Below are 18,305 nucleotides of genomic sequence, written 5' to 3'. Positions count from 1 at the left end.
ACACTACAGTATTTGCAACTCATTGTGGTTTCTGTTTTTTTTTGGAGTCAATTTCATTGCCGTGTTTCAGAATACTGGTTGTGCATCAGGTCAGAACAATTGTAAAAATAAAGAAACCAAGAGTTTCGAAGTGTAAAATGTGTTTGAATTACTGTGTTATGGAACATTCTGCTTTACCACAGTCATCAATCAAAGACAGCCAAGTCTGATAGAATTCCACACAAATGGATCATTGCCTTTTTAAAGAACAAACCCATTTATAAAACAGTACAATCCATCTTCAAATGGCCGTGAAATGATGAAAGTGTTTTCCAAGCAGGAATAACAAAGGGAATGATGCCAAAGTTATATGAAAATCTCTTGAGAATATCTAGTTGGCTGATCTTTGCATCTTAGCTTTTTAATTTTTCTGCTCACGGACCTTAGAGCCATGCCACTGAATTTTCTGCAATTATTCTGGTTAAAAATTGAGTGTAAAATTTTGTTTTCCTTAAGTGTTATCCTCTGAGTCTTGCATTGTATATTCAATATTCTGAAAGCATCATAACAGTCACATAACAGAAAAGCATTGGAAGAATGTTTTGGAGCATTCACAGTGGAGCCTGGCTACCCAGTCTGAGCCTGACCAGACACAACTATTCTCAAAAATTTGGCTAAGTGATTTTGATGTAGTATCAAAGTCATGAAAAAGCTTGCTAAATTGGACATAGTAACTTTAGAGAAACATTATTGTGGTCTACACCCCTATAAACAGTATAAAGACCCTGCTCAGTGCCACTTACCAGATGGGCTAACTTATAGCCTCTCGATCAAATTGAGTAACTAAAATAAGCCACGTACATAACATGAGCAAAATATGATGGAGAAATGAAGCCTGTGTTGGAGTACATTGTGACAGGATATGCCTAGTCCAATTTCCTGATGGATAGGACTTCAACATGAAATGAATACAAACACTTCATAACAAGAACAAAGCTTTTTTTAATACCAAAGTCACCTTTGGTTCTCTTCTAAGCCACCCTCATTCTAGGTCCTCTGGCTCTTGACCCTTCATCAATGCGAACTGTTTCTTTTTGTAAATACACTTCATGATTTTAAATGCCCCTATCCAAACTCTGAACCTCCTTCATTATGTTTCCCCAGTCTATTCACATAACTAAATTCCCTCATGTCGGGAATCATTCTATTAAATCTCTTCTGCACCCTCTGTAAGATCTTTATCTCTCTACTAAAATTTGATGTCCAGAACTGAACACAATATACCAGTTATAGCCAAACCAGTGTTTTATGAAAATTCATCATGACTTCCTTGCTCTTGTATTTCATGCCTCTGTTTATGTAGTCCAGTCTGCTGTATGTTTACTTAACCTGACCTGTATTTACAATTTGTGGACACACAGCCTCAGATCTGTCTGTTTCTATATCACTGTTAGAATAAACTCTACCCAGCCCAAGGACATTCAGACCGAGTGTGTGTCAAATTTAGTCTGCAATGGATTCTGGCTCAGCCCACTGAAAGGAAGTGCTTCTGAAGGGAAGGCTCCAGTATTCCATCACACGAAGCCTGAGGCATTGTGCGTGGTAGAATTTTCTTTTCCTTCACGATCACCTGCCTTAGATTCATATAGTTATACAGTATGGAAACAGGCCCTTCAGCCCAACTCATCCATGCCGACCAAGATGTCTATCTATGTGAATCCCACTTGCCTGTGTTTGGCCCATATCTTTCTAAATCTTTCCTATGTATGTATCTGTCCAAATATCTTAAACATTGTAATTGTACTGCTTCTACCACTTCCTCTGGGAGATCATTCCATATATTCACCATCCTCTGTGTGAAAAATTTGCCCCTCAGATTCCCTTAAATCTTTTCCCCTCGTCTTAAACCTATACCTTCTAGCTTTAGACTTCCCTATCCTGGGGGGAGCAAAGACGATGTCTATCTACCCTATCTATGCCCCTCATAATTTTATAAACCTTAAAAGGTCACCCCTCAGCCTCCGTCATGCTAGGGAAAACAGTCCCAGTTTATCTAATCTCTCCTTGTAACTCAAGACCTCCATTCCAGGCAACATTCCTGTGAATCTCATCTGTAACCTCTCTAGCTTAATCACATCCTTCCTACAGCATAGCGACCAGAACTGCACACAATATTCCAAGTGTGGCCTAACCAACGATTTGTACAACCGTAATATGACTTCCCAACTCCTATACTCAATGCCTTAGCTGATGAAGGTAAGCATACCATACGCTTCTTCACCACTCTGTCTACCTCTGTCGCCATTTTATATTTGCACCCAAGGTCATAGAGTCATAGAGTAATACAACATAGATGCAGGCCCTTCGGCCCAACGAGTCCATGCCGACCACGGTGCCCACCCAACTAGTCCCAATTTTATGTGCTTGGCCCATATCCCTCTAAGCCATGCCTCTCCATGTATCTATTCAAGTGCTTCTTAAATGATACTACTGTACCTGCCTCAACCACTTCCTCTGACAGCTTGTTCCATATACTCACCAGCCTCTGTGTGGAAAAAATTGCCCCTTGGATCCCTTTTAAATCTTTCCCCTCTCATCCTAAATCTATGCCCCCTAGTTTTGGATTCCCTTACCCTGGGGAAAAGACTGTTACCATCCACTTTATCTATGCTTCTCAGAATTTTAAACATTTCTGTAAGGTCACCCCTCATTCTCCTACATTCCAAGGAATAAAGACCTAGCCTGGCCAACCTCTCCCTATAACTTAGGCCCTCTAGTCCTGGCAACATCCTCATAAATTGTTTCTACACTCTTTCCAGTTTAACCACATCTTTCCTATAACAGGGTGACCAAAACTGTACATGATACTCCAAGTGCGGCTTCACTAACAAATTGTACAACTGCAACATAATGTCCCAACTCCTATACTCAGTGCCCTGGCTGATGAAGGCCAGTGTGCTAAGCATCTTTTTCACCACACTGTCTACCCGTAATGCTGCTTACAAAGAAATATGTACTTGTACTCCTAGGTCCCACTGTTCTATTACACTCCCTAGTGCACTACCATTCATAGTATAAGTCCTATGCTCGTTGGACTTTCCAAGATGCATCAACTCACACTTATTTGTATTGAAATCCATTTGCCACTCCTCAGCTTACTTCCTTAACTGATCAATATCCCTCAGTAATCTACAATAACCTTCTTCACTATCAACAACACCTCCTAATTTTGTGTCATTTGCAAACTTGCTGATCAAGCCTTATGCATTCGCATCCAAATCGTTTATATAAATAACAAATAAGGGTCCCAGCACTGAACCCTGCGGCACATCACTTGTCACCAGTCTCCATTCCAAGAAGCAACGTTCAACCACCACCCTCTGTTTCCTACCTCCGAGCCAATTTTGAATCCACCTAACTAGCTCTCCCTGGAGTATATGGGATCTAACCTTCCAGACCAGCCTATCATGCAGGGCCTTGTTGAAGGCCTTTCTAGAGTCCAAAGAGACAACATCTACTGCCTTACCCTCATCTGCCTTTTTGGTTACCTCTTCAAAAAAAGCTCGAGAAGGTTCATCAAGCATGACTTTCCACGTGCTAAGTCATGCTGACTTCTCTTAATCAGATTCTGTCTATCCAAATGCTGATAGATCCTGTCCATCAGAATTCCCTCCAGTAACTTCCCCATTACTGATGTCAGGCTGACCAGCCTGTAGTTCCCTGGCTTGTCCTTGCTACCCTTCTTAAACAATGGAACAACATTAGCCACCTTCCAGTCTTTGGGAACTTCACTAGTGGGTAACAATAAAGCAAGTATCTCCACAAGGGCCTCTGCAATTTCTTCTCTAGCCTCGAATAAGGTCGAAGGATGCACTTGGTCAGGGCCTGGGGATTTATTCACCTTAATGCACTGTACGGCTGCAAATACCTCCTCCCTGGTAATATAAATATCCTCCAAAACATCTCCGCTTGTTTCCCCATCTCTTGAGCAACCATGATTTTCTCCTTAGTAAACGCCGAGGAGAAATGTTCGTTAAAAATCCCACCCATCTCCTGCGGCTCGAGACATACCTGGCCCTGCTGATCTCTAAGGAGACCTACTTTCTCCCTAGCCACCCTTTTAATATATCTATTAACCTTCTTGGGATTTTCCTTAACCTTACCTGCCAGATCCATCTCATACCCTCTCTTTGCTCTCCTGATTTCCCTCTTAAGAGTATTCTTAATCTTTTTATAGTCATCAAGGAAAGCGCTCATCCCTGACCTCCTAAGTATGCTTTCTCCTTTTTCTTGACCAGAGCCTCAATATCTCTTGTCAACCAAGGTTCCCTAAATTTGCCAGGTTTCCCCTTCACCCTAACAGGAACATACTGTCCTGGACTCTTGATATCACACTCTTAAAAGCTGCCCACTTGCTATTCATTCCTTTCCCTTCAAACAGGCTCACCCACTTGACCTCTGCTGGATCCTGCCTAATTCCCCCAAAATTAGCCGTGCTCCAGTTTAAGACCCTACCCTATGGACCTGTCGTATCCTTTTCCATCACTATCTTAAAACTAATAGAATTTTGGTCACTAGAGCCAAAGTGCTCCCTGGCTGTGACTTCAATTACTTGCCCTGCCTCGTTCCCTAAGAGCGGTCCAGTATTGCATCCTCCCAAGTAGGGGCCTATTGGCAGGTCTATAATACAGCCATACTAGAGTGACCCTCCCCTTGCTTCTAAGTTCTACCCATACGGCCTCACTGGACAAATCCCCAAGGATATCATCTCTAAGTACTCCCTTTTCCCTTTTAAAAAAGGCAACACCCCCTCCTCACTTGCCTGTAGCATATGTATCCTGGAATATTAAGCTGCCAGTCCTGCCCTTCTCTCAGCCATGTCTCTGTTGTGGCTATAACATCCCAATCTACCCTCTGAGTTCATCCGCCTTATCTGTTAAACCTCGTGCATTGAAATAAATGCAATTTAACTGAGTATTCCTTTCCCTGCCTTTACCATGCCCTGACTATCCTGATTACTAAACTTGCTCTTGCTGGCTACTGCTTTATCCCATGACTTGCTCCTGCTCAGAATCCCACCCTCCAGTCAATCTAGTTTAAACCCTTTTGTGTTGCACTAGCAGTAGGTCTTGGTATTCTATAACAGTTCCCAAGGCCCTCCCATTCACTGTGTATGTTCTGGCCTAGTTTAACTCCCCAAAATGCAAGACTTCAATGAGTTAAATTCCATTAGCCATTCTCTTGCCCACTTTCCTAGTTGATCTAGATTCTGTTGTAACTTTAGACAACCTTCACTGTCCACTATACCACCAATTTTGGTGTCGTCTGCAAACTTACTAATCTGTATCCTACATTATCTTCCAAATCATTGATATATATGATAAACAGTAAAGGACCCAGCCCTGATCCCTGCAGCGTACTACCAGTTACAGGTGTCCGATCTGAAAAGTAGCCCTCCACTAGGAATTCTTTTCACCTGGAACTGCAAATCTGCTATACCCATTTCTTTTGGAAGATTAAAGATTCAAGCCTATAGACCTATATTGGCCACCATGAGGCATAGGTCTTTTATTTAAAAAAAGAGGCCAAATAATTCCTTTTTCCAGGCCTACTTTTCAAAAGGAACTGAGTTTCTTTGCTTTATCTTGGGAGCATTAACAATTCATTATCTGTCGGTCCTCTTTTAACTTGTATTTTTAAGAATTACTATGAGTTGAATTCTTTTCTGATAATATTAGTCATTCAGCACTGTACCTACATGGATACCGTTATCGGAAAATTGAATAGAGTATTACACTATAATGGCAAGAGTAGAAGAAAAAGAAGTTGATCAAAAGATCGCTGTAACTACCACCTGCCAATTTATTTCCAGATGCACAATATGCTAAATATTGGAAGGTTGTTTTCAAATTCCACCCAGAAGAAGGAAACTGCAGAAATGTTTTGGTATGAAATTTTCATAGAATCATAGAACAGTACAGCACAATACAGGCCCTTCGGCCCACCATGTTGTGCCGACCTTTAAACCTCGCCTAAGACTATCTGACCCCTTCCTCCCACATATCCCTCTATTTTAAATTCCTCCATATGCTTATCTAGCAATCTCTTGAATTTGACCAATGTACCTGCCTCCACCACCACCCCAGGCAGCGCATTCCATGCCCCAACCACTCTCTGGGTAAAAAACTTTCCTCTGATATCTCCCTTGAACTTCCCACCCATTACTTTAAAGCCATACCCTCTTGTATTGAGCATTGGTGCCCTGGGAAAGAGGTGCTGGCTGTCTACTCTATCTACTCCTCTTAATATTTTGTACACCTCTAGCATGTCTCCCCTCATCATCCTCCTCTCCAAAGAGGAAAGCTCTAACTCCCTTAGTCTCTCCTCATAATGCATACTCTCCAGGCAGCATCCTGGTAAATCTCCTCTGCACCCTTTCCAACGCTTCCACATCCTTCCTATAATGAGGCAACCAGAACTGGACACAGTACTCTAAGTGTGGTCTAACCAGAGTTTTGTAGAGCTGCGTCATTACCTCGCGGCTCTTAAACTTGATCCCATCTAAATGCCCTTAGATCCTATCTCTAAGAGTCCTTACCCACAGCTTGCCCACCACAGACATAAGGCTCACTAGTCTATAATTCCCTGGACTATCCGTACTACCTTTTTTGAATAAGGGGACAACATTTGCCATCCTCCAGTTCTCCGGTACCATTCCCGTGGACAACGAGGACTCAAAGATCCTAGCCAACGGTTCAGCAATCTCCTCCCTCGCCTTGCGGAGCAGCCTGGGGAATATTCCGTCAGGCCCTGGGGACTTATCTGTCCTAATATTTTCTAACTGCTCCAACACATCCTCTCTCTTGATATCAACATGCTCTAGAACATTAACCTCACCAACACTGTCCTCAGCGTCATCAAGGCCCCTCTCCTCGGTGAATACTGAAGGGAAGTATTCATTGAGGACCTCACCCACTTCCACAGCTTCCAGGCACATCTTCCCACCTTTGTCTCTAATTGGTCCTGCCTTTACTCTCGTCATCCTTCTGCTCTTCACATAAGTGAAAAATGCCTTGGGATTTTCCTTAACCCTACATGCCAAGGCCTTTTCATGTCCCCTTCTTGCTCTTCTCAGCCCCTTCTTAAGTTCCTTCCTTGCTACCCTATATTCCTCATGAGCCCTATCTGATCCTTGCTGCCCACACCTTATGTATGCTGCCTTCTTCCTCCTAACTAGATGTTCCACCTCTCTTGTCACCCATGGTTCCTTCACCCTGCCATTCCTTCTCTGCCTCACCGGGACAAATTTATCCCTAACATCCTGCAAGAAATCCCTGAACAGTGACCACATCTCCAAAGTACATTTCCCTTCATAAATGTTATCCCAATTTACACTTGCAAGTTCTAGCCTTATAGCCTCATAATTTGCCCTTCCCCAATTAAATATCTTCCTGTCCTCTTTGCTCCTATCCTTGTCCATGACAATGCTAAAAGTTTTAGCTAGGTGTTGCCCTGTTTGTGCTTTGGTTTAATTCTTGAATGACTAAGATGGATTGCAGTGCACAGAATGATTATCAATAGTTTGTACAAATCACCAATCAAGTGTTGTATTCTTTAGAAAATGAATTAGTTATCAGGACTTGACACTACGGAATGGTAAAACTTGTCTTACTAACCAGAAAGGTAAAACTTTAATTTAAAAATAAAGTAGTGTTTTAATAAGCAAATTACTACACCTTGCATAATAAACTGGGACTTTTGGAGTAACAATTCTATCAGAGAGGATTGTCTTTGGCACTGCCTACCGTCACTGTAATTCGCACTCATGTGAAAATAGAGAAAAAAACTGCAGATGCTGGAAACACTCAGCAGGTCAGACAGCACCTATGGAAAGAGGAACAGAATTAATGTTTCATATTGGAGATCTTTTGTCTTTTGTTCTGCTGAGGGGTCTTTGACCTGAAACATTAACTCTATTTCACTTTCCATAGATGCTGTCTGACCTGCTGAACGTTTCCAGCATTTGCTGTTTTTGTTTCATGCTCTTGTTTTCACTTCCCATTGCTACAGTGCATTGACTTTGTCTCCACCCTATTCAACCTGATGAGACCTGCCTTGCTTGTGGTTAGTGTTGTCTAAATATAAACTGCACTCGTACACTCATCTCGGTATTTTTTTCTCATGGACATTCCCCCATTTCTCATTTTCTTTTTCCCTTTCTTTTCTTTGGAGCAGACTCGATGGGCCGAATGGCCTACTTCTGCTCCCTTGTCTTGTGATCTTGTGGTATAACCATATATCTTCATAAACACAGATCCAGATCACCTGCCCCATTGTTAGATTGTTGGCAGTATCTAAGTGAGGCATCAAAATATTATTTATGTTGCTAATCCAGACACATTTTGCGGTTGAGTTCCATATATTGTAAGTTCTGCCAAAGCATGATGTGTTTTTGCGCAGTGTACAGTGCCCACAGAGTCAACAAAGTGTGGTCTTTGGTCAGGTAAGTGCAACAGTGCAGCTTCATGTTTAAAGAAATAAAATAGGCATGGCAGGGCAGGTAATGTGCTGCAATTATGGTTTGTGGCAGCTGATGGGACACTGTTGCAACCACATTTAACGGTCAGTTCTACAGCTCAAGAAACCTTAGTTTAAGAGTTGTTGAGCTGGGGCCTAAGATTAGGACACTACAATGCATCAAGTTACTTGGATACATTATCCAAGAGGCAGTCACCCCCTCTATATTAAATAGTGCAGAACTGCTCAGTCAAGAGGAACCAGAGAATGCAACTACGAGTGAGGTCCAGTGGTATCATAATTTTAGGTAAATGGAGATTTTTTTGAAGATGCTGTTGCATTTCACTTTTAACAAGCAAAGCTCAATACATTGCTAAGCCTGATTTACATACATTTCAATGCCAAGTACATTGTTGAACTTGCTGTTTGATTAACAAACTAAACATTTCTTTAAAAAAAACAGAACCTGAAATAACTGTTTCTAAATTTTGCCTTTCAGTGAAAACAGAAGAGGAAATAGAAGCACTGATTTTTGATGGTGCAGAGGTTGTTGACATTCACAACATGCAAGTTCCTCAGCGAGTACTTTCAGTTAATAGTGTCCCCTCAACCTTACATGAGAGTGATGAACAGAGGAGATGTCTGGCAACCCTAGTATACCGTAAGTGACCTTGGAAACTGTTGCTTGTTGTAATGAAAGTTGAATTCCAGTCACACATTATAAGATACAAGAAACATAACATGGCAATGTTGTCATTGCAAATTTTTGTAACTTGGATATCAAATTACTCTCTCTCGCCAGTCTTAAATTAATTAAAATAAGCATGGTTGACAATAATTTCTAACTTTCTGTTTCTGACCTAGTCCTTTTTAACAAATTTTATCTTGTGAGTGACAAAATTGCATAATTGTTTCTTAATTCTCTTGTTTTTAGTTTCTTAATTACGGATTCTACATTTGCATCAATATTTGACTACTGTGATGTGCATGGGTTCACTTGCCCCCACCCCCGCCCCCCTCCCTCCTCCCCCCAAACCTCACTGTGGCTCTCAGTATCTTTTGGGAACCAGAGAAGTTGCAGGCTAGTAAGGCAATTCACAACACTGTGCTTTCTTCTCACTTCACCTTAGATTAATTGCAGCAGAAGTGGTCTGTCAACTGAGACTGGAAGGAAAAGGGTGTGACTACCAGTGAAGGAGGTATGGGGATCCAAAAAGTAGCACTGAAGGATATCCGGCCCTTGCACTTGTCTAATGGGTGTGCAATCCTTGCAATCTGTGCATGGGGGGAGTGAAAAGCAATATTGTTGTAATGGGGGACAGTATAGGTAGGGGGATTGATACTGCTCTCTATAGGTGAGAACATGTCCTGAAGGCTATGCTGCCTGCTTGGTGTCAGGGTTAAGGACATCACATAAGATCAGTTAGGTCATCAAGTCAAATGCATGGCTCAAATATTAGTGTGAGAGAAATGGGTTTTAACATGGGGTACTGGCATTAGCTCTGGGAATAGGAGAGCTATTCATTTGGAATAAACTTCACATGAATTGGGTTGGAGTCTCCAGAGGAAGTGAATAACTAGAGCTGCAGGTAAGGTTTTAAATTCAATATTGGGGGGGTAGGGTCAGGTGAATGGAAATTTAAAGAGAAAAGACCGAGAAATAAGGTAGGGATTGAATGGGTTATGGGTAATGAAAATAAGGATCTATCGGGAAGGGACAGAGCATGAGAATATTCCTCTAATTAGTCAGAGTAGGGAAAAATGGTAAAAGAACAAAACTGAAAGCTGTCTATTGAATGAACATGGCATAAGGAACAAGCAGATAGATGAATTAACAGCACAAAGAAATCAGTGTAATGGCTATTACAAAGATGTGGTTGCAAAATGATCAATGTTGGGAATTAAATATTCCTGGATACTTAGAGGGAGGCACAGTTGAAGAAGTGGAATATAGCCCTGATAATAAAGAAAGGGATGAAGACAGTAAAAAGAGAGGATCATATCTAGAACAATCAAGAGGTTTGGGTGGATTAAGAAACAGTAAAGAACATCATAAGCAGTGGTCTAAAGGCCATCAAACCATATTGGTAATATGGGCATTACATAAATAAGGAAATTAAAGGTGCATGTAATAAGGGTAGTATAGTAATCATGGGGGACTTTGGATTTTATATACATAGATTGAACAAACCAAATAAGCAATAGTAATGTTGAGGAAGATGCATTAATAGAGTGTATAACAGATGGTTTTCTAGATCTCTATGTTGAGGTACCAGAGAAAATGGGCTTTTATTAATCTGGTTGTTAAGGAGCCTTTAGGGAAGGATGCTCATGTATGACAAAATTTTATATAGAAATTGATTTTGTTCAATCTGAAACTAGAGTCTTAAATCTAAGCCAAACTATAAAGTTATAAGTCCCCAGTTCTGATGAAGGATCTTTGACCTGAAATGTAACTAGGTTTCTCTTCCCACAGATGCAGCCTGACCTGCTGAGTATTTCCAGTATTTTCTATTTTTAGTGCAAGGCTACCTTAAAAGTTATAATGATAAACAAGCAATGGCTATTGTTTGCAGTAATAACACATAATCTACACAAATGTATATCCACTTTAAGCCATGAAATCCCAACATGAAAAATGGTCCACACTGGCTAAGAAGAGAAGTTAAGATAGTATTAGTCTAAAAGGAGAGGCTTTTAAAGTTGTCATACAGAGCAGTAAGCTTGTGGATTGGGAAAATTTCAGAGTTCAGTGAAGGAAAACTAAGACATTGATAAGGAAAGAGAAAGTAGAATACAAGAGTAATCTAGTGAGAAACACCAAAATAGATTAAACAAGAACTTTCTATAGATATGTAAAAAGGAAATAATTAGGATAAGCTAATGTGGGTTCCTTATAGGCTAAGACAAGAGAAATTATATTGGGTAATAAGGAAATGTCAGAGAAACTAACTACTTTGTGTCAGTCTTTAAGCAAGTGGACAGAAAACATCTGGAAATCATGGAGACAACAGGTCTGGTATGAATGAGGAGATGAAAATAAATCATAGTTTCTCTCACTTTCTTTTTAAAAAAATAAAATAAATGGGACTGAAAGTTGTTAAATCCTCAGGACCCGATAACCTGAACCTTTAGATTTTGAAAGAAGTGGCTATGGAAGTAATGGATGCATGTTGTTATCTTCCAAAGTTCCGTAAGTTCTTGAATTTTTAGTGAAGTTAGCAAATTGACTGTATTGTTTAAGAAAGGATGAGGAGGGAAAACGGAGAACTACAGACCAGACTTAGAGAGCACACTAGCGCCTCCACTTTCTCAGAAGGCTAAGGAAATTCGGCATGTCCCCAATGACCCACACCCATTTTTATAGATGCACCATAGAAGCATCCTATCCAGATGTATTGCAGCTTGGTATGGCAACTGCCTTGTCCAAGACTGCAAGAAATTGCAGAAAGTTGTGAACACAGCCCAGTCTATCACCTAAAACCAGCCCTTCCTCCATTGACTGCTGCCTCAGGAAAGCAGCCAACATAATTAAAGACCCCTCCCACCCCAGCCATTCTCTCTTCTCCCCCCTTCCATCGAGCAGAATATATAAAAGCTTGAGAACATGTACCACCAGGCTCAAGGACAGCTTCTATCCCACTATTGTAAGACTCTTAAATGGACCTCCTGTACGATAAAAAACTCCTGATCTCTTAGTCTTCCTCGCCATGGTCCTTGCACCTTATTTGACTACCTGCACTGCACTTTCTGTGTAACTGTAACTCTATATTCTGCATTCTGTTATTGCTTTCCTTTTGTACTCCCTCGATGTACTTATGTATGGAATGATCTGTCTGGAAAGCATGTAAACAAAGCTTTTCACTGTATCTTGGTACATGTGACAATAATAAACCAAATACCAATAGCCTGACATTATAGTAGATGCTAAAAATTATTAAGAAAATGGTAGCGGACACCTGGAAAATAATGATGAGGCAGAGTTAACATGGATTTATGAAATAAAAATTCTGTTTGACAAAGCTGCTGACCTTTTTTGAGGTTGTAACTAACAATTTAGGGAAAACCAGTGGCTTTGGTCTATTTGGACTTCTAGGAGACCACAAGAGGTTATTGGAGCACTTGTGATTGTTGGTAATATATTAGAATGGATTGAGGTTTGGTTAGTAGACAGAAAACAGAGAATACAAATAAATGATTGATTTACATGTAAGAAGGCTGTGACTCATGGAGTGCCACAGGGATCATTGCTGGGGTTCCGATGAAGGAACTGAGTGTACTGTATCCAGGTTGGCTGTGAGACAAAGTTGGTAGCGGTGTGGGTTGTGAGGAGGATGCAAAGAAGCTTTGTGGGGATATAGACAGGCTAAGGGAAGGAATGAAGATGTGGCAGGCAGCATAAAAGTAATGTGAGATTGCCTGCTTTGGTAGAAAAAAAGGGTATTTTCCAAATGGTGAGGAATTACAAGAGGTTGGTGTTCAGAAGAACCTAGGTACCCTTGTATACCAATTACTGAACATTACCATACAGTTACACCAAACAGTTAGAAAGGGAAACTGTATGTTGGCCTTCAGTGCAAGAGAATTTGAGGAGTAAAGATTAATTAGAAATTATACAGGACCCTGATGAGACTGCACCTGGATTATGGTGTTCAGTACTGGTCTCCCTACTTGAGGAAGGATATACTTGCAGTAGAGAGTACAACCAGATTGATTTTGGGGATGGTTGGGGTCTGTCCTATGAGGAGAGGTGAAGCAGGCAGGCCCTATACCTTCTTAAGTTTAAAAGAATGAAAGATAATCTCATTGAAACAAAGTTCTTGATAGGTAGATATTTTGTTTGCCTTGACTCTGGTGTCCAGAACTAGGGATCACAATCTCAAAATAAGGGGTGGCCATTCAGGACAGAAGTGAGAAGAAATTTCTTCAACCTACAGTAGGAATCTTTGGAATTCTAACCAAGATGGCTGTGAAGGCTTAGTCACTGAGTACCTCCAGGGCATTGATTATAGATTTTGAGTATTAAGTAAATCAAAGGGAAGCAAGTTAGCAGGAGCTGGAACCACAGGCAAGCAAGGCAGGGAATGTCCAGTTTTCCCTCTTTTGCATCTATTATAAAACGAGTTAACAAGGAATACATGGGCAAGTAAAGAAAACTTAGATTCTCAGTGACTGGCACATGAATACATTTAATGCCAAGGTTAAAATAGGAAACATTTTGGCCATCAACACAGGAAAAAAAATACTCTAGGATACTTTGAGAGATGCAAGAATAAACTGAGACAAAGGAGATTGGTGATTTCTTTTAAAAAAGTTTTATTTTTCAGTAGTTTTACAGACAAGATTGAGGTGAAGGGACAGATGGGTTAGGAAGAATTTTAGAATATGGGATCAGACACACAAATGCACAGCCAAGGACAGGGCAAAAGGAGAGATTGGAGACCACAAACAATAATTCAGCACTGCCAAATCATGCATGATTTTTTGTTCATTAAGGAAGGGCAAAGAAAAATGTGTGTATGTGACAGACATGCAGGTATATCTATGACACATTCTAAGAGGGAGGCCTTTTATATGAGTAATTTGTACACATTTCACAATAGTGCAAGAGAACAATGGGTATTTAATATAAATTTTATAAATGCAGCAAAGCACGTATTGGGACCCCAACTTCACAACTCTTCAAAACCTGCATTTTTGAAGAAATGACAGCAAAATACAATTGTGAATCATAATTTTTCACAGGTTGCTAGTTTGGGAACAGTGCTTTTTGAATCAAGTGATTCGAGATTAGAGGGTGGGAGAAGGGTGACAATTACCATTTCTGTTCCAGGCATTGTTCCTGACTTTGGATACTCTTCTCTGCAGCATTTACACATTCTCACTGTCACACCCTGGGTTTCCACCGGGTGCTCCAATTTCCACCCACGTTGCAAAAGTGTACTTAAAGGTTAATTGGCTGCTGTAAATTTCCCCTTATTGTATGTAAGTGGCAAAAGAATTTTAAAAGATGGAAAGCTGGAAGGCAGGTGACAGAGAATAAGTTGCAGGGCTCCAGGAGAACAAATTGAGTGGGAAATGGACTGGTGAGATTGCACTTCTGGGAGCTGGCATAGCCATGATGGGCCAGATGACCTCATTCTACATCATAATAAGTATGTATTAAATTATGATTTAAGATCAGTTATGAGGAAATTACTGAAATAGATCAACCAATGACAGAACACTTGGAAAAGCAGCAGCTGATCAGAAATCTTTGTGCAGTAGTAAGGGGCCATATCTGACTAATCTAGTTTTTTTTTACTTTGAGGAGTTTGCTAAGTGGGGGAGAGAAGTATCCATGGGTGTTAAATGGTATTTGAGTTTCACACGAGATTTTTGTAAAATTGCACAAGGGTTTGAGGTATTCTTGTAAAATCTTTTGTGAATTAGGAGACGTGCCTATAAATTGGACTTTAGGTATTTTTGGTATGCTCATTGGGTCCTCTGCCTAGTGTTAGCCTGAGGACAAAAAAACAAAGGGGAGGAAGTAATGATGCCATTGCTCAGAGTTTTGGTTATTTGAAGTACTTATTCACTTTTGAGCACCAAGCTTTGGGAAAGAAGTTGTTACACTGCAGACCCACTAAGGCAGTTGGGCTTAGATGAACTTATGAGGCCTAAACACAAATAAATATTATGTGGCTTTGGGATTTTTTTTCCCCATATCAGAAGGGGTAAATACCTTGGGCTGTGTGAATGTATGAGTGATATTCTTCAGGTACTGGTGTTCAGGCAGCTGAGATTTATTTTTAGATTTAGCATGAGATTTATATTTCCTACAAAGAAAATACAGGAGTTTAGAACAGTGAGATGGGGCTTGTTTGAAACTTGAGTGGATGTGGAGGGGTTGTTGCTTCTTGTGGGATAAGCTAGAACCAGGGGCCACAATATATTAAAAAAATAAGGCATTTAAGGTGGATGAAGAGAAATGTTTCTTCTCAGGGTTGTGAGTATTTGGAACTCTCTTTAAAGGGCAAAGTCTTTGTATCTCTGAATTAAAATTTTCATGGTATCTTCACAAGCAGGGCAGTGAAAAAAATACAATTTGAGGTTACAGTCAGATCAGTTATGATCTTATTAAATGGCTGGACAGGCATGAGGAGCCAAGTAGACTCTTCCAGCTCTGAATTCATATGTTTGTATGAATATCCATACTATTAGTATCAATCCTTGCATTTGCAAAGTGTAGCTTTTATGAAGAGGCTCTAAAACATCTGTAGTTATTTCCTTTATTGAGACCTCGACTCTACTGTTGCATTTAATGACTAAAATGGTTCTAGATTGGAATGGAACAGTTTTATAATTTACATTGATTAGCAGCTACTACTGGGTCTCTACATCTCTGGAAATGTATGCTTTTTCATTTTGGCTTTGTACATTTTGTTTTGCATTTAAGAAAATTCCTCTGATTATTTGCAGTAGGTGACTGTTTAGTGCTGTTTATTTCAGTTCTGCAGAATTGTAAATGGACTTTCCTCAGAATGAAATACAATGACAACCTTTTCTGGGGGTCTTGGGTGCTGCCAGAACAACCACGTTGTGTAGTTTTGTAATGGATCGGGACCCACAATGGGAAGTTCCATTAGTTGACGTCCCCACTGCAGCCATTCCCAGGATTGACCTTGATCCCAACCTCCATCCAGCTGAATCTCCACTCATGTTTTGGATCTCTGATCATTAGCTCTCCCTCCACAGACTCAGCCTTAGTCCCAGTCAACAGATCTTCTATTGCAAGTGATGAGGCCTCAGCACAACTGTGGTCTGGAATAGTAGGTCAACACCTGAAATAAATGTTGTTGCACCATGCATTGACTATATATGGTGCATTACATTTTCTGGGCAATAATTCAACAAGGGCAGCCTTGCTTCTGATTTTGAGGGGTGGGCATGCATGTGGGGAGCCTTGCTTACTTCCTAGAGGGTTGTAACAGCTTAAACCTGGGATCCCTTTCCCTCTTGGCCAGTATGTCATTGCAGTGAAAATCTGAGAGAGAGTGGAGAATACCACTGATTTAATATCTCTCTATAATTTCTCAGCCCATAATCTGACCCATCCCATTGTGATTCACAGGATTTCAGTTCAAGTAGGGATTTTTATGCCATTACTACTTCATTTGGCTATCAGTGCAGTAAACTCATGTGCTTACTTTTCAACCCTGTGACATGTATCCCTTGACTCTGTTATAACAACCAATTTATTTCCTTATCATGAGCAGTCACTGTCCTTTGAGAAACTGCAGTTGGCCCAGAATCAGAGTTACCAAGGAATGCTAATTGTTTGCATTATTTGGACATGCTGTACTGCATTTCACTGCAGATAACATTGTTTGTATAATGGTTAGAAGAGATGCACACTCATCAGTTATATGGCACTATAGCACCTAGACTTTGGTCTCGAGAAATGCAACTGTCAGCTACACCGTTCCAGTATTATGGGATGAATCCCAGCACAGCAGTTTTCTGTTTATAATGAATTACAAGCCTGAAAATATTCTGTTGGTTGAGGTTTACCTAAAGCTGCCTGCCACAGAAAATTTCATATTGTGTAATTGTGCTTAATCAAATGAAGAGAGGCTCGATTATATGAAAGGAGAATGCCGGTATTTAAGAAGTGAAGGATCTACTTTTAATTAAATTTGAAAATAATCTTTTAGGAGGAAATGCAGAAATTCATAAATCAATGATTGTATTGTTGCATTCAGTAGTTCTCAACTCCTGGTAATTTTCCTCTTTACCCCACACTACAACCTTAGCCAATTTGATTTCCTTATTACCCAGGCTCAGAACATTGTCAAGATCACACAAGTTGAATCCATTAGATAAACACTGGTATATGTGACGCTCAAGAATGAGAATTTTCCCTTTCTTGAAGAGTAAATACCATGGTCACACTTCATTGTGGCAGAAAATTTTGTCAATTCCCCAAAATCCATTAGTAAAAATCTCGTGCAATAAAATCATAATCTTGCTTTCTTCAGTGACTGTAAATAGGATCTTGGACAATACTGGTTTCAACCTGTAGATGTCAGCAGGGCACATTTTTAGTAAAAGTGATTATGAAGAGGGAGTGTAGGATTTAAGGGTGGGAAGATATTGACAGCGTAAATATTGCTGTTGTTCTTTCCTCATTGTAAGAGAAATTGTCCAGGAGAGGTGCCATGATCACCCCACCACTGCATCCATGAAATGGTGGATAGCCCAGCAGTTGTAAGCTACCTGTGCTTTGTGGAACACGCTTAATCTTGGAATCATTAGTCAAAAGGCATTCAGTTCTCCTCTTACAATTATATGAAAAGGGAAGATAATATTTTTGACAAAAGAATGGTAACGGGATTGGATAACCATTTGAGGTCTCATGGAAATGAGCACTGAAAGTGGGGGTCAGCAGCTGTGGAGCTAATTTCCGGAATAACCAAAGGCAATGTTTATGGCATGGTGAAGGAGAGCAAGTTATCAGTGGAGAAACGTGCTCGTGGTATTATTGGGGATATTTATTTTCCCCAGTGGTACTTAATACAGGAAGCAGTTGTTGAGAAATTGCTGAAACTGGGTCAAAAAGGAAGAGACTTCACCAGGGGAGGCATTAAAAGGATGATAAGAGTATATACAGTAGAAGAGGTGAAAAGGATGGTAAAGGACAGTATATCACCTAAAGCTATTTTATGCAGCCAGTTAGGCATGGGGATGTGGATACGGGCCAGTGTCTAAGTAACAGGAAACAGAGTAGTAGTGGGATGGAGGGAAGAGTACCCCAGAGGTCGGTATTG

The 18,305-nt window shown here is 40.4% G+C and overlaps 1 protein-coding gene across 2 annotated transcripts in view; it reads left to right on the top strand.

The window, feature by feature from the left end:
* Positions 1-18,305, top strand: part of LOC127569274 (uncharacterized) — a 106,869-nt gene that overhangs the window by 16,156 nt on the left and 72,408 nt on the right. For both annotated transcript variants that reach the window (XM_052013759.1, XM_052013760.1), the window contains exon 2: positions 8,996-9,157. In XM_052013759.1, coding sequence (XP_051869719.1) covers positions 8,996-9,157 — 162 coding nt within the window. The remainder of the gene's footprint in view (positions 1-8,995; positions 9,158-18,305) is intronic.

This window comes from Pristis pectinata, chromosome 4 (assembly GCF_009764475.1).
Source record: "Pristis pectinata isolate sPriPec2 chromosome 4, sPriPec2.1.pri, whole genome shotgun sequence".
In the NCBI taxonomy this organism is placed as follows: Eukaryota; Metazoa; Chordata; class Chondrichthyes; order Rhinopristiformes; family Pristidae; genus Pristis; species Pristis pectinata.
The sequence above is the reverse complement of the archived record's forward strand: the minus strand, read 5'-3'. Positions and strand labels throughout refer to the sequence as shown.